This window comes from Pangasianodon hypophthalmus, chromosome 5 (genome assembly GCF_027358585.1).
Source record: "Pangasianodon hypophthalmus isolate fPanHyp1 chromosome 5, fPanHyp1.pri, whole genome shotgun sequence".
In the NCBI taxonomy this organism is placed as follows: Eukaryota; Metazoa; Chordata; class Actinopteri; order Siluriformes; family Pangasiidae; genus Pangasianodon; species Pangasianodon hypophthalmus.
This window is the reverse complement of record NC_069714.1, coordinates 9102157-9116664: the sequence shown is the minus strand read 5'-3', so window position 1 is coordinate 9116664 and position 14508 is coordinate 9102157. Positions and strand designations below refer to the sequence as shown.

Below are 14508 nucleotides of genomic sequence, written 5' to 3'. Positions count from 1 at the left end.
TCTATATTCTTATGGACTATAGCTTGTGCATGTTTTAAGTGTATTAAGAATCTTTTTCTTTTTTTCCTATTTTAATGTTTTTTTCATAACGCCTACCTTTTCAGATCTGAAAAGAACAGTTTAACTTATTTGAGTGAGCTCTATGTTTTGTTGTTATGTTCAAAAAGTGCCATGATCTGAGGCCTTTTCTGTGCATGCTTTGAGTAAAATATTTAGACAAAAATATTTGACTACTCATTAATTTATTAAAAAATTTAACACCATGACTGTATATACTTTTTATATTTACTAAAAGAACACATAATTATGACAGAAGTAAAGCTGAATTAAATCCACAAAAACTGATATTTACTTAAGGTGAAACCACCTACGTTATCTTTCACATCGCAGATATGCTAACAGTGCAGTAAAACACCCCACAGAGGGGGGAATAAGCACACACATGAAGAACGTAAATCCACAAATGCAAAGTGGCCCCTAAGTGGCAAATCGTTGATTACTTTATAACAAATAAATAAGTTCACTTTTCAGGGCTATTTCTCTTTCTGTCTTGTAAGGAGTACCTCACTTTAATAAAGCCTCATTTTGAATTTGATTTTACTATGCTTACATAATATCTTACATACTGCATTTTGTGTGTTATGGTGACTGATGATACGATTAGAACCAAGTCTTCTTCGACATAACTTCATAAATTATGTCTAGGATATAAACAAAGATATAAATAAATAAGTACAGGCTGCAATTTTTATTTGTTGACCATGCGATGTGTAAATGCTGAGCTTCATGATCAAGACTGTCCTAAACTAAAATGTAAATCTGCTGATACTACTCAAAAAAACTAAAAAACAATTTAAAACAATTAATCAATAGCAGACTAAAATTCTTCCACCAGTGTGTGTAAACTTGAACTGAGCAGAACTGGCTTGTGTTGAGCCTTAGAAGACTTGTGTGCGTGTTTTCAAAGGCGTGAGGTAGTGTGAGCTCAGTGGGTGGGGATGTCTGCTCTGCGGTTGCAAAGGGTGTGGTAGCTCTCCTCAGGCAGGGCGTACATGGACATAGCCTGCTGAAACTCTGTGAGAGGACAGTAGACATCGCTACAGCCGGGGATCTTCTGATCCTTCGAGGCACAGAAGAACAGATTTAGAATTATAAGCAATGCATTATATCACTGAGGGCCTATAGTGTGTGTCGCAGGTCGTACCTGATCGATGTAGGATATTTTAACGTAGTGCTGCTTGTTGTGCCGGTGTTGGTACAGCTCAAGCGTGATGTCAGCAGCATATGGAGGCCATCTCATATCAAACACACCCAGTGCCATCAAGCACGGCATCAGAGTAGTGTCGTGCACCGAGTACAGAAACAGCTTCCTTGTACCACAAACACAGATACACATTCTCATAAAAACAATTTAGGTCTCAACGCTAGGGGGCTAAAGCATCTCACAGAATGTTTATGAGTAAGTAGAAAAAGGACTAGGAAGGATTTACTGCAAACCCACTTTTATAATCTTGCTTTTAAATACATCTTAGCAGTAGTTTTAGTGTTTAAGATAACTGTACCTGTTCTACATATACACATTTGTTTCATGTATTGTATTTTTCATAAATCTGAAGGACTTATGAAGGACTGTTGTTTATTAAGTACTGTGAAGCACTTAAAAATCTGCTAAACAAATAAAGATTACTTACTAAGTAGTGTGCTCCTAGGATTCATAAATCCAAATAGCTAGGTCCCCCTGTCTCTCATTTTGGTGTCAGATTATTGAGAAATAATTGTTGGTGTAGATGTGACTACTTTTTATAAATCCTACAATGTGTATGCTTTCAAGTATTCAAACCACTCACCTGTCTGAATCTGAGGTATTACCCTGAACTTTGGTCTGCATATTAGTGAGAAGATTGTGAAGGACAGGACCCACACACAGCTGTAGATTCTCCCTGAATACAAACAAAACCACACAACTGTAGTCCATAATGCTTTCATTTTCTCAATATGTAGCTCCCTGCTAACTCCTGCTATTTAGCAGCAATGACTTATAGTGTACATATACAGGGAGTCCAAAAAGTCAGGTACCAATGAGAGTACCAAGTAGAAATACGGTATCTCAACCCTTTCATTGAATGCCATTTTTACCTATAAGGGAAAAAAATAAATAAGCAAATAAATAATAAATACAAAATCACATTTATGCAGTTTAACTCCCATTGGTTCCTGACTTTTCAGACACCCTGTACTGTATATACAGAATATAGAGGAACAGGTTCATTTTTTAACACTATGGTCAGAGCTCAAAAAGCCTTTTTAAATCTACTTTTATAGTGTTAAACCTGCAAAATGTGCAAAAAGCCATAAGCCACATGCTAAAGTTTCTTGGCTGAAAGATGCCCTCTAGAGTGGCTCACCTGTTACTAGGCTCATAGATGTGCCAGATCATATCCACAGCTCTCTGCTCTACTTTAGCTCTCCAGCTATCCAGTGCTGCAGGGGACGGCAGCCTGTGAGTCTAAAAGGAGAAACAAATTAAAATTTCTGGTCTGATACTGATAGTAATTCTAAGCTTAGTCATGCCAGGAAAGCTTTGATATGGGCAAAACTATCAAATACTGGCTCTGTTACATGTACACAAACAATAAGTGCAGATGAGAACAGATTTAGAGTGTGTTTGCTGTGTTACCATATTAGCACTAGATACAAATATTGGAATGACACTGTTACGATGATTTTAAGAAACAACATCTGCCAGTGCTACTATGATATGGCTATGTGGCTCCTGGAGTGTGCAAGTGTACAAAACGTTGCTCCAACCTCTCTGGCCACCATGTCATCTCTAATGAGGATGAAGTCGAGATGCTGATGAGGCCTGACACCCAACACGCTCTGAATGCTCTGTAGATCAGAAGCAATGTCGGGCAGTGTGGATGATTCTGCCCAACGAGAACTGCAGGCCAGAAAACACCGCAAACAATCACATCATTACAAAATAGCATACTGCAACTAATTTCAGTTTGATATATACCTTATATATATATATATATATATATATATATATATATATATATATATATATATATATATATAATACACCATATCCAGGACAAAAATAACCTCATTTTGATTTGGCTTGTACAACCCCTGGCAAAAATTATGGAATCACCACACTAAGTGTGGTGATTCCATAATTTTTGCCAGGGGTTGTAGACTTAATTTGATACACCTACAGTATTCTGAGCTCACAGTCATTCAGACTCTGCTGAGGCACAGATTGGAATACGTAACTATTTAATGGAACCATTGTGCTTGTGGATGAACATCTGTAGATGTGTGTATTGCAGCATGTAGCAATGCTGGCATCAAAGTTGGTATGTTTGTGTTTGTAGCGTCAGTGTCTGGTTTTGTATGTACTTGATGCATGACAAATAGATCCTATGGATTATTATTTATTTTAATGGTATTCGATTCTCAGGTTGATATCTTTAATAAAAAAAATTACAGAGCTCTTTTAATGATAAAAGCAGGTTCAGAACCTGGATGTTTGTTTCCCACATGCCGATATAATCAATGGATTATTATTATTTATTATTAGTTTTATTTATTTATTTATTTATTTTTTTTTACAAAACTACTATCAAAAACTACCGTGACATTATGGCATATGCAAATATTAAACGAGGTTCTATATCAGCTGTCAACATAACCAATTTAATCAGCCTGTGGGGATTGCTCTGTATTGTGACTGACTTTCTTTTTCCTTCTAATGGGCTCACAGTGGTGACAGTATTCTGATGTGTTGCATAGCAACTTTGTCAAAATCAGTAATTAAAACAGGAAATCAAAATTACTTGTAAGGGAATAACATTACAACAGTTAATGGCCTCTGAATAATAATTGTAATAATCTTCCACAAAGATTTCAGTGACTATCTTAGTTCACCGACTGGGTCCCTGGAGGACTAGTGGTTAGGCCACAGCGATCTCACCGCTGCGGCCTGGGTTCGATTCCTGGCCAGGGAACCGACCCCAGCCACTGGGATTGCGTACAACAGTGTGCTCTCAGTGCTGGTCCCAAGCCCGGATAAAATTGGGGAGGGTTGCATGAGGAAGGGCATCCGGCGTACAAACTGTGCCAAATCAAATACGTGGATCAATGATCTGCTGTGGCGACCCCCCTAACAGGAGCAGCTGAAAAAGGAACAGCAACATCTTATCTCACCCACTGAGCAGCTTGAGAAGTCTGCATCCATGGTAGTTTGGGTAGAGGATCTCTTTTTCTGCTTCTTCTGTGAGGATGGGCACAGTGTCTGAAAAAAGAACATAAGAGGGGTATAATACACTCTCTGATTTATCCCCAACACGTCCACACACATACAGTTGTGCTCATAAGTTTACATACCCTAGCAGAATTTCCTGGCCATTTTTCAGAGAATATGAATAATAACACAAAAACTTTACTTTCACTCATGGTTAGTGGTTGGCTGAAGCCATTTCATGTCAATCAACTGTGTTTACTCTTTTTAAATCATGATGACAACAGAAACTACCCAAATGACCCTGATCAAAGGTTTACATACCCTGGTGATTTTGTCCTGATAACATGCAAACAAGTTGCCACAAATGGGTTTGAATGGCTATTAAAGGTAGCCATCCTCACATGTGACCTGTTTGCTTGTAATTAGTGTGTGTGTATAAAAGGTCAGTGAGTTTCTGGACTCCTGACAGACCCTTGCATCTTTCATCCAATGCTGCACTGATGTTTCTGAATTCTGAGTCATGGGGAAAGCAAAAGAATTGTCAAAGGATCTGCGGGAAAAGGTAGTTGAACTGTATAAAACAGGAAAGGGATATAAAAAGATATCCAAGGAATTGAGAATGCCAATCAGCAGTGTTCAAACTCTAATTGAGAAGTGGAAAATTAGGGGTTCTGTTGAAACCAAACCACGGTCAGGTAGACCAACTAAAATTTCGGCCACAACTGCCAGGAAAATTGTTCGGGATGCAAAGAAAAACCCACAAATTACTTCAGGTGAAATACAGGACTCTATCAAAAAATGTGGTGTGGCTGTTTCAAGGTGCACAATAAGGAGGCACTTGAAGAAAGATGGGCTGCCTGGTCGAGTCGCCAGAAGAAAGCCATTACTACGCAAATGCCACAAAGTATCCCGCTTACAATACGCCAAACAGCACAGAGACAAGCCTCAAACCTTCTGGCACAAAGTCATTTGGAGTGATGAGACCAAAATTGAACTTTTTGGCCACAACCATAAACGCTACATTTGGAGAGGAGTCAACAAGGCCTATGACGAAAGGTACACCATTCCTACTGTGAAACACGGAGGTGGATCACTGATGTTTTGGGGATGTGTGAGCTACAAAGGCACAGGAAATTTGGACAAAATTGATGGCAAGATGAATGCAGTATGTTATCAAAAAATACTGGAGGAAAATTTGCACCCATCAGCCCGGAAGCTGCGCATGGGACGTACTTGGACATTCCAACATGACAATGAACCGAAACACAAGGCCAATTCGACCTGTCATTGGCTACAGCAGAATAAAGTGAAGGTTCTGGAGCGGCCATCTCAGTCTCCTGACCTCAATATCATTGAGCCACTCTGGGGAGATCTCAAACGTGCAGTTCATGCAAGACAGCCCAAGAATTTACAGGAACTGGAGGCTTTTTGCCAAGAAGAATGGGCAGCTTTACCATCGGAGAAGATAAAGAGCTTCATCCACAACTACCACAAAAGACTTCAAGCTGTCATTGATGTTAAAGGGGGCAATACACGATATTAAGAACTGGGGTATGTAAACTTTTGAGGGTCATTTGGGTAGTTTCTGTGGTCATTATGATTTAAAAAGAGTAAACACAGTTGATTGATAATAAATGGCTTCAGCCAAACACTAACCATGAGTGAAAGAAAAGTTTTTGTGTTATCATTCATATTCTCTGAAAAATGGCCAAGAAACCATAAATTCTGCCAGGGTATGTAAACTTATGAGCACAATTGTAGATGGTGCGTTTGTCTTTACCTGCCTGCTGCTGCTGGAACAACCCTGCTACCAGACATTTGGCTGATTCGATGGTGCGGACGATGTTGGTTGAACGAATACTGCAGATGAACAGACTCAAGCTCAAAACTCATAACAGCAGCGAGCAGTGCTGATCATACAGAATGGTTGTATACCAGTGGAAGGGAATTAAAGATTAACTCACTAAACTTCTTTATTGTTGAAGTATGGGCTAAGGAAGGCCATGTCCTGAATGTACCTCCTCCTCAGCCTTAGTCCTAGATCATACAGCTGTTGCATGCCCAGTGTGGTCAGCTGACCCGGATATGTGCCACCCTAAGGAACAGGAAATCTGAAGTCAATGTCATGGACTGACTGGATGACATGAATAACACACCCAAAACTCTGGGTCAGAGTACACAGTGTAAGAGGATAAATGAAGACATGTGGACAGTACTTTGGGAGTGATATATTCAGTTTCATTTTAAATCCCACAATCTTGCTTGTCGTTGTCAGTGGAAAAGCCCTTACCATGCTTGGGTATAAATAAGAAAGTAATGGAACAACACTAACTTCACTTTTTAATCTCTCTTAATATAAGCATGATTAAAAAAAAATTATGTAGAGTAATGCACTCAAGCAACTGAGAAAAAAAAAAGAACATGTCCACACAGGATCTTAGCTGGAACATTATCTGTAAATCTTTGTCCTTCAAATATTCTCTGCTTTGTTGACTGTGGCATACATGTTAGCAAAATTGCTCTCTTCTCTGCATGTGCAAATCATGAAAAAGACCACATGTTAGCTGCCATATTCGACACCCCTGTTCTTTTCTGCCTTGCATACACACAACATGCACACATGCACTGACCGCCAGTGGTCTGGCTCTGTAGCTGTCCTCCACAGGAGAGGGGGGTCTTGGGCCTCCCTGTAGGTCTGTAACTACATAGTCGATCTTGGTATGATCTGGAACCTCCAGGAGGTCAGGAATCCAGTGCGCCTGGAAAGACCAACAAGCTAACATATATGCAGACTACAAAGCGTCAATGCGCAGCACTTTTGGGTAATGCTTTAAACAGACTCTATATCTTCTATCTATCTAGATCTATATCTTCGCTCCAGTAATTCAGTAAGATTTTATTTTTTTTTTTCTTCTTTACAGTGAAGCTCACCTCCAAAACATCCGGTATAGACTTCAGTGGAGTTCTCGCCCCATGTCTAAACAGTACCTGAACAAGTCTCAGCTCATATTCAGATGAGGGCTGGTCAGAACTAGGAGTATTGGTCAAATCCAAGTTTGCCTGTACAGGCTCAGTGTTTTTCTGCTGTGCCCAGAACACTGCAGAGCCGAGAACTGCTGTAGTTATAGCACCCACGCGGGCCAACATGGTGTCGTCCCTGGAGAGAGAGAGAGAGAGAGTGTAAAAGAGAGAGACAGGGAGAGGGAGAGAGAGAGGATCTCTGTCACTCTGTCTTTCCGTAGGATCCGGTCCACTGTAACACATTTAGAAATTCAATGAGATGTACTATTAATAAAACAGATGATACACGAAAAGCAGAGAAATATGAAAAGTGAATTGCAGGAAACTTTTCCCTTCAGAAATGGAAATTAGCCATCAGAACTTTGATCACACCTGACATCAGATCAGTCTCTATCATACGCTCCCAGAATTCTTCAAAGTGATTTTCAGTTCCAGGGTTTTTGTGTGAGGAGAGAAATATTAACAGACAGGATACAGATACAAATAGTGTGTGATAATCCAACTATTATATCTAATACTACCTCACTGACTTTACCAATTATTTAAAATTATTAGAAACATTACAGAACATTTTGTTGTGCTGTAGGATTAATGCTAACAATATTGGAAAGTTAAACTAGTCAGAATAATGTGCGTACAAGCTGGCAGAAAAGGGTCACTTTAAATAAAGCAAAACATGGATATTCATATAATCTTGATGGATAATTTTAATCTCTTTAACAAATCCCTTTTTTCTGTATTGTAAAAAAATGTAGTGATATGATATATTGGTCATATCACCCAGTCCAAAGATGGATAGGTTAACATACACTCACTGAGCACTTTGCTCTCAAAACAGCCTCAATTCTTCGTGGCATGAATTCCACAAGATGTTGGAAAATTCCTTCGAAATTCGGGCCCATGTTGACATGATTGCATCACGCAATTCCCGCAGACTTTTAAGGTGCTGCAAATCATGCTGCAAATCTCCAGCTCATGCTGTGAATCTCCTGCTGTACCACATCCCAAAGGTGTTCCACTGGATTCAGATCCCGTGACTGGGAAGGCCACTGAAGAACACTGAACTCATTTTCATGCTCATGAAACTATTTTGAGACGACTTTTGTTTTGTGACATGGTGCATTATCATGCTGGAATTAGCCACTAGAAGATGGGTAAATTTTGGGCAAGAAGGGATGCAGATGGTCAGCAACAAGACTTAAATAGGTTGTGGTATTCAAGCACTTGATTGATTGATTGATTGATTGGTTGATTGGTATTAACAGGCCCAAAGTGTGCCAAGAAAACATTCCCCACACCATTACACCACCTCCACTAGCCTGGACTGTTGACTTCAGGCAGGTTGGGTCCATGGATTCATGCTGCTGGTGCCAAATTCTGACCCTAACATCTGTGTGCCTCAGCAGAAATTGAGATTCATCAGACCAAGCTACATTTTTCCTGTCTACAACTGTCCAGTTTTGGTGAGCCTGTGCCCACTGCAGCCTCAGCTTTCTGTTCTTGGCTGACAGAAGTGGAACCTGACGTGGTCTTCTGCTGTTGTGGCCCATCTGCCTCAAGGTTTCACGTGTTGTGCATTCTGAGATGCTTTTCTGATCACCACAATTGTACAGAGTGGTTATCTGAGCTACTGTAGCCTTTCTGTCAGCTTGAACCAGACTGGCCATTCTCCATTGACCTCTCTCATCAACAAGGTGTTTCTGTCCACAGAACTGCCACTCACTGGATGTTTTATTGCCCCGTTCCGACAAAACTCTAAAGACTGTTTTGACTGTGTGTGAAAATCCCAGGAGGTCAGTACTTAATCAAATACTCAGACCAGCCTGTCTGGCACCAACAATCATGCCATGGTCAAAATCACTGAGATCACATTTTTCACCATTCTGATGGTTAATGAACATTACCCAAAGGTTCTGGCCCCCGTATCGGCATGATTTTATGCATTGCACTGCTGCCACACAATTGTACAGGTGTTCCTAATAAAGTGCATTTGTTGAGATGCAGAAGCTGACTGATGGGCCAGAATTATTCAAGATGCCAAAACAAGGTGAAACATCACCTAAGATATACTGCGGTATCTGTATGCAATAAGCCAGTAGGTACTGCTCTGGCCAACCTGAATACTGATACTGATACCTTCTAAGATACATAGATGTCAGGAAAAAGAATATTATCTTCAAAATAATCCTACCTAGATGACTTGCGAGTCACCCATACAATTTGGTAGGCACAGTGATTTTAACATTCAATTCATAGAAAACAATAATGCAGAACAATATTTGTAACTGTTGTGTGTGTTAAGCGTGAAACTGATTAAGAAGCCACAACTCCAGATTCAATGCATTCAAATCCATCTGGGCGTTGCTGCAGCCAATATTCAAACCTCTGAAGTCCAGCAATACAAACTACATCAAGAATGCTGAGGGACGCCTCACATTACGATTGGGTTTCCCTAAGGCAGTCAGACACAGACACCACACACAGTATTAGGGGTGCTCCGATCAGGATTTTTGGGGCCGATCTCCGATCGCTGAAAGCTGAATCGTCCGATAGCGATACCGATACCAATCACCGATTACAGGGTCTATTAGAAGCCTTCTATTTATCAAGTAGCATTATTTATTAAACTATATTTAACAATAATGTGTATTAAGTGTTAAAATTAAGAGAAGAGATAGTATCATGATTTGACAACTGTGTATTTATTGGCCTACAACATGTGCAACATATCAACAAAACATTGCAGCCTGTGCTTGGTTAGTAACTGGGAACAGCTTAGAGCTTGACAAATACAATATATAAAAAATAAATAAAATTAGATCACATCTCTCGGGATGTCAAGAAGAAATGCAGTTGACACTAACAGAACCACAGCTGCATTATCACGATGGCTTTTGCATCATGAATCAATGATAAATTCTGGAGTAGTTGTTTTTTCTTCTGGGAAGCTCAGTCAGATTTTGTGGGCTTTTAGAGAGGTAGAGAGAGGGAGAGTGAGGTAGAGAAAGAGAGAGGGTGGGTACAAAGTAGTAGACTAATATCGCCCAAAGCTTACTTCTTAAGCATCAATGGCAGATTTTTCTTTATAAATATAAGCATCTCCGCATTTTTGGCTGACAGCTTGTTCCTCTTCTCATCTATAATATTTCCTGCTGTGCTAAAAAGTCGCTCGCTATCAACACTTGTGCACGGGGCACAGAGGTAGGTTTGTGCTGCTTGTACAAGAGCTAGAAAGCGGCTTTTATTGCTCTGCCAAAAAACAAGTGGCTGTCCACTTCGTGGGATAACTGGCTCTGATAGGTAGAGGTACAACTGCAACGATACTGAGCTGCTGATGTCACTGCCACCATGTTCCCGATCTCCATCCAACAACTCAGCATACATAGCATGCAAGGAGCCAGTTCGTGGTACTTTGTCTGGGGGTTCGGACTCACTTGCAGCCAAACTCTCCTCACCATCCTGCTGCTCCAGTCCAGTGGCCAGGACATCACAAAGCAGCCCATGTATCTGGGGCTTGAGTGCGTCAGGGAAATATCTGTCTTTATACCTTTTTATTAACAAGAAAACAAAACATTGATTAATTTATTTGCACTGAATATGAATTTATCAAAAATCATAATCAGAAATACTTTAGTGATTGGGTTACAGTTGCTCCATTTTAGACAAGAAATATGTGACAACACAGAGAAATAAGAAAAAAAAGAAAATATAAAATAAGAAATGTTCTATCATTTAATGCATTTTGAGGTTATGCTTGGCTCTTGTTTTGATTTGTCAGCCTAGCATACTCCAAAAAATATGCTTTTTATCTGTAGTCTTATTATTAATTCTTCCAAGTGCTTATTTTTACAGCAAATTTAGCCAAATTTGAAGGAAATGCCAGCCTACACAAAGGAATAACACAATAACACAGTGTTCATTTCAGTAATAGCTCCTTCTATTAATTTTTTCGAGCAAAGATGAATTCTTGCAAGATTCTTGCAATATGAATTAAGGAGCCTACTAGAATGGTCAAAAATATATATGTTCCAGTTTATATAAATTCTGAATTGAAACATTTTCAATACATTTTCAAATTTGCCTGCTCGTTAATTCGCTTTGACAGCGACACGGCTACACACACGAATGTGAAGAATTTGTAAATGAAGTTCTCTCACCTCGGATCGAGGATTGTAGCGATGCTATACAGGCGCTCATATTCAATGTCACAGAATCTTTTATGGATCGCTTCCAACAACGTGGCTTTCGAAGTTTTTACACCATGGTCAGTCTCTGCAGTCTTCTCAAGAAGACGAGTTAAAGCTCTGATGGATGGTATAACATCTGCAGCCGATGCAGTTGATGAGCTGATCTGTTGCATGAGCTCTTCAAATGGGGCGAGTAACGAAATCATATTTTCCACTAATTTCCACTGGCTTTCGGTGAACATGGAGGGTAAGTCATAGTCAGCTCCATAAGCACATAGGGCACGTTTCTGTTCCAGCAGACTCTGCAGCATGTATACAGTACTGTTCCACCTGGTAGGTACATCTTGCTGTAGTCTCTTGATAGGCTGACCCAGCTGTTTCTGAATACTTTGAAGTCGGGAGTTGGCAAGGAGGGAATGTTTGAAATGACCGATGATGCGTCTTTCCGAGGCAATTATATCAGCGATGCTGCGTTGTGACATAACTCCCATAACTCAGCACGGCAGGCTGGGTAGATTGGCGTCCCTCATGGCCTTTTCCATGTTCTTTGCATTATCCCTTAGAATAACATGCACTTTTTCTTTTGGGATTCCCCATGCACGAAACATGTCGCTGAATGCAGCAGCAAGCGCCTCCGCGGTGTGTGACGCTGAAAACTCTTGAGAATGAAGAACAACTTTTTGTAGTTCGAAGTTTTGATTAATAAACTGTGCAGTGAGGCTCAACATGGACATGGGACATACACTCGCACTCCAAATGTCACTCGTGAAACTAATTGATGTTATGTTGTCCTTCATAAGGCTGTCGACATGTGTAAACACTGTTTGGTATAACTGCGGCAGGCACACATCAGTGAAATATTTACGCCCTGGCATAGTGTAACGTGAATCCAAGTAGGACATGAGTCGCCGGAACCCTTCGTCTTCCACAATAGACAGTGGCTGATGATCAAGGCATATGAATTCCATTATTTTGTGTGATATTTCTTTATGCTTCTTACTGTCCTTGCAGTAGGGTTTCTGTCATTGAAATGTCTCTGTTACCGACAGCTGAGTGAGTGGCGCCTGAGTTGCTGAACTGTCCCGCTCTCTCTTAGCGCTAGTCAACTTTGAAAACTGCTCATATTCTTTTACGTGAATAACCTTCAAATGTGTGATAAGGTTGGTGGTGTTGAAATGTTTTGGGTGCTTCCCGCCTCGTGGGATTTGCACGTTACAGATCGCTAATGTATTGTCTTTTTTACACACCTTGTAGAATTGCCAGGCCAGTGAAGCCATATTAGCAGCGCGTAAAAATTTGTCTCGCGAGTTTTGCGTCATCTGATCGGCCATTCTGGATCGGCTTTTATAGAGACCGCCGATCAAACTTCCCAAAGCGATTATCGGAGCACCCTTACACAGTATGTTCACTGGCACTTGTGACTGCAGTTGATATGTACCACAGATTTAAAGCAATGTGAATAAAAGCATCTGCTGTATAAGTGACTGCAACAGTCATTCAGTCATAGCCATCAACATCATCAACATTATGATGGAAATTTCTTGACTGCCCTCAAAACCTGTGGAACCTTCTTCCTCTCCAATCCCATGCTTCCATATTGTAAAAAATAACAATAAACCCACATTTTCCACCATCCCAATGACTCATTTGCATCCTGTCTCATTGCGCCTTCTACATTTTAGTTTGCTGTGTGTTTTGTCTCATAGAAAAGCATGCGTTTACTTTGTATTCTTTTCTCTTTTAGTTTTATTATTGCTTTATTCATTTAGCCTTTTCCTTTATTTAATTTTAAATATAAATATGGTGTGCATGGTTTTATATCCTTGATGTAACAACACAGTGTCCTGGGAACCCTGATAACTGCTTCTAAATAAAATGATATGAATGTTATTATGCAGTGGGTAGTGCTGCTGCCTCACAGCTCCAGGGTCCCGGGTTCAATCCTGAGCTCAGGGCTGTGACTGTCTGTGCAGCGTTTCTGAACACGTTCTGTCCGCATGGGATTCCTCCCAGCTCCTAAAAAAACATGCCAGTGGGTGGATTGCTTAAGATCAATTGCCTCTAGGTGTGAATGAGTGTAAGAATGTGTGTGTGCATGGTGTCCAGGAATAGACTGGTATGCCATACAGGGTGTATTTCCGCCTCACGCCCAATGTTCCTGGATCCACCGCAACCCAAGATCAGGATGAAGCAGTTAATGAAAGTGAGCGAATGATTGTTATTATTATGAAGTAAGTCAGAGGAATCGGCTCAGCTCACCAACAGGAGCCGACTCTTTCGACTCCCAAGTGACTCCTTGCCAGGTTTATCAAACTTGATAAAGCTCTTTGCCTATCTATAGCTTAAACTGCTCAGTAATATATTACTCTACACTTTGACAAAAGAACAATATAAAAAAAAATCTAAATAAACAAAAACAATTTTGTGAGTCATCTCAAAGAGTCGACTCGTTTACGAACGAGTCATCACATAGCCCAGCACTGTGCGGTTTGCGACACCGGATGTCAGTAAATGATACGAAATCCGGCAGGTTGTTAGCTAACTAGCATTAGACTCTTCATAGTAAAGACTCAAAAAAAAAAAAAAAAAAAAAAAGATACAGCATTACAGTTATTGTGAATTGTTTCACTTGTCTGTAAATTTGTTAGAGAGAGAGATACAAAACTTTACTGGCATTATATTTAATTTAGAAGCTAAAAAGCTATAAATAAGCGGTCAACCGAGCTGCAGTTATTCCCCAGAGAGTTATCATATCCCTGCATTATTGTGGTCATGACAGCACACACTACGTAACCGTGGTCAAACAAATACATGTTTGCTAACACAAGGTTGATTAAAACGATCAGATTAGTCATTTTTACTCACTAGTTCACTGGTCTCCAGTTAGCCAACTAACGTTGCATTCATTCCTGTTGCCAAACTTTGGGTATTTTGAAAACGCGAGAGCCGGCAGAGAGAGAGAGAGAAGTGTCTGCTGGACCTTGTAGTTTCATGTGCCATGGTATTCTCGTGTGGCGCGAGTAAAAGACTACAATTCCCAATATAACAGTA

The 14508-nt window shown here is 40.2% G+C and overlaps 2 protein-coding genes across 2 annotated transcripts; both read right to left on the bottom strand.

The window, feature by feature from the left end:
• Positions 1 to 223: 223 nt before the first annotated feature.
• On the bottom strand, positions 224 to 14456 carry acp6 (acid phosphatase 6, lysophosphatidic). The gene is made up of 11 exons (XM_026913153.3): positions 14323 to 14456; positions 7181 to 7406; positions 6880 to 7008; positions 6214 to 6344; positions 6030 to 6109; positions 4213 to 4300; positions 2809 to 2941; positions 2406 to 2506; positions 1848 to 1940; positions 1205 to 1370; positions 224 to 1120 (listed from the first exon to the last, which is right to left on the bottom strand). Exons 2-11 carry the CDS (start codon positions 7394 to 7396, stop codon positions 986 to 988), a joined length of 1272 nt encoding a protein of 423 aa, XP_026768954.3. The 5' UTR covers positions 7397 to 7406; positions 14323 to 14456; the 3' UTR covers positions 224 to 985.
• On the bottom strand, positions 7420 to 14314 carry LOC113546457 (zinc finger BED domain-containing protein 4-like). Its single transcript, XM_026946349.3, has 2 exons — positions 11428 to 14314; positions 7420 to 10817 (listed from the first exon to the last, which is right to left on the bottom strand). The coding sequence occupies exons 1-2, from the start codon at positions 11946 to 11948 to the stop codon at positions 10322 to 10324; spliced, it is 1017 nt and encodes a 338-aa protein (XP_026802150.2). The 5' UTR covers positions 11949 to 14314; the 3' UTR covers positions 7420 to 10321.
• Positions 14457 to 14508: the final 52 nt, after the last annotated feature.

What these genes read in the sequence shown, in the direction of transcription:
- acp6 (XM_026913153.3), bottom strand. Translation starts at nt 7,396, where the DNA reads ATGTTGGCCCGCGTGGGTGCTATAACTACAGCAGTTCTCGGCTCTGCA. An exon ending in GTTCCAGCAGCAGCAGGCAG is followed by an intron (nt 4,301 to 6,029) that starts GTAAAGACAAAC and finishes TTCTTTTTTCAG; the next exon opens with ACACTGTGCCCATCCTCACA. An exon ending in CTTCTCAAGCTGCTCAGTGG is followed by an intron (nt 2,942 to 4,212) that starts GTGAGATAAGAT and finishes TCTGGCCTGCAG; the next exon opens with TTCTCGTTGGGCAGAATCAT.
- LOC113546457 (XM_026946349.3), bottom strand. Translation starts at nt 11,948, where the DNA reads ATGGGAGTTATGTCACAACGCAGCATCGCTGATATAATTGCCTCGGAA. An exon ending in GCTACAATCCTCGATCCGAG is followed by an intron (nt 10,818 to 11,427) that starts GTGAGAGAACTT and finishes GTTAATAAAAAG; the next exon opens with GTATAAAGACAGATATTTCC.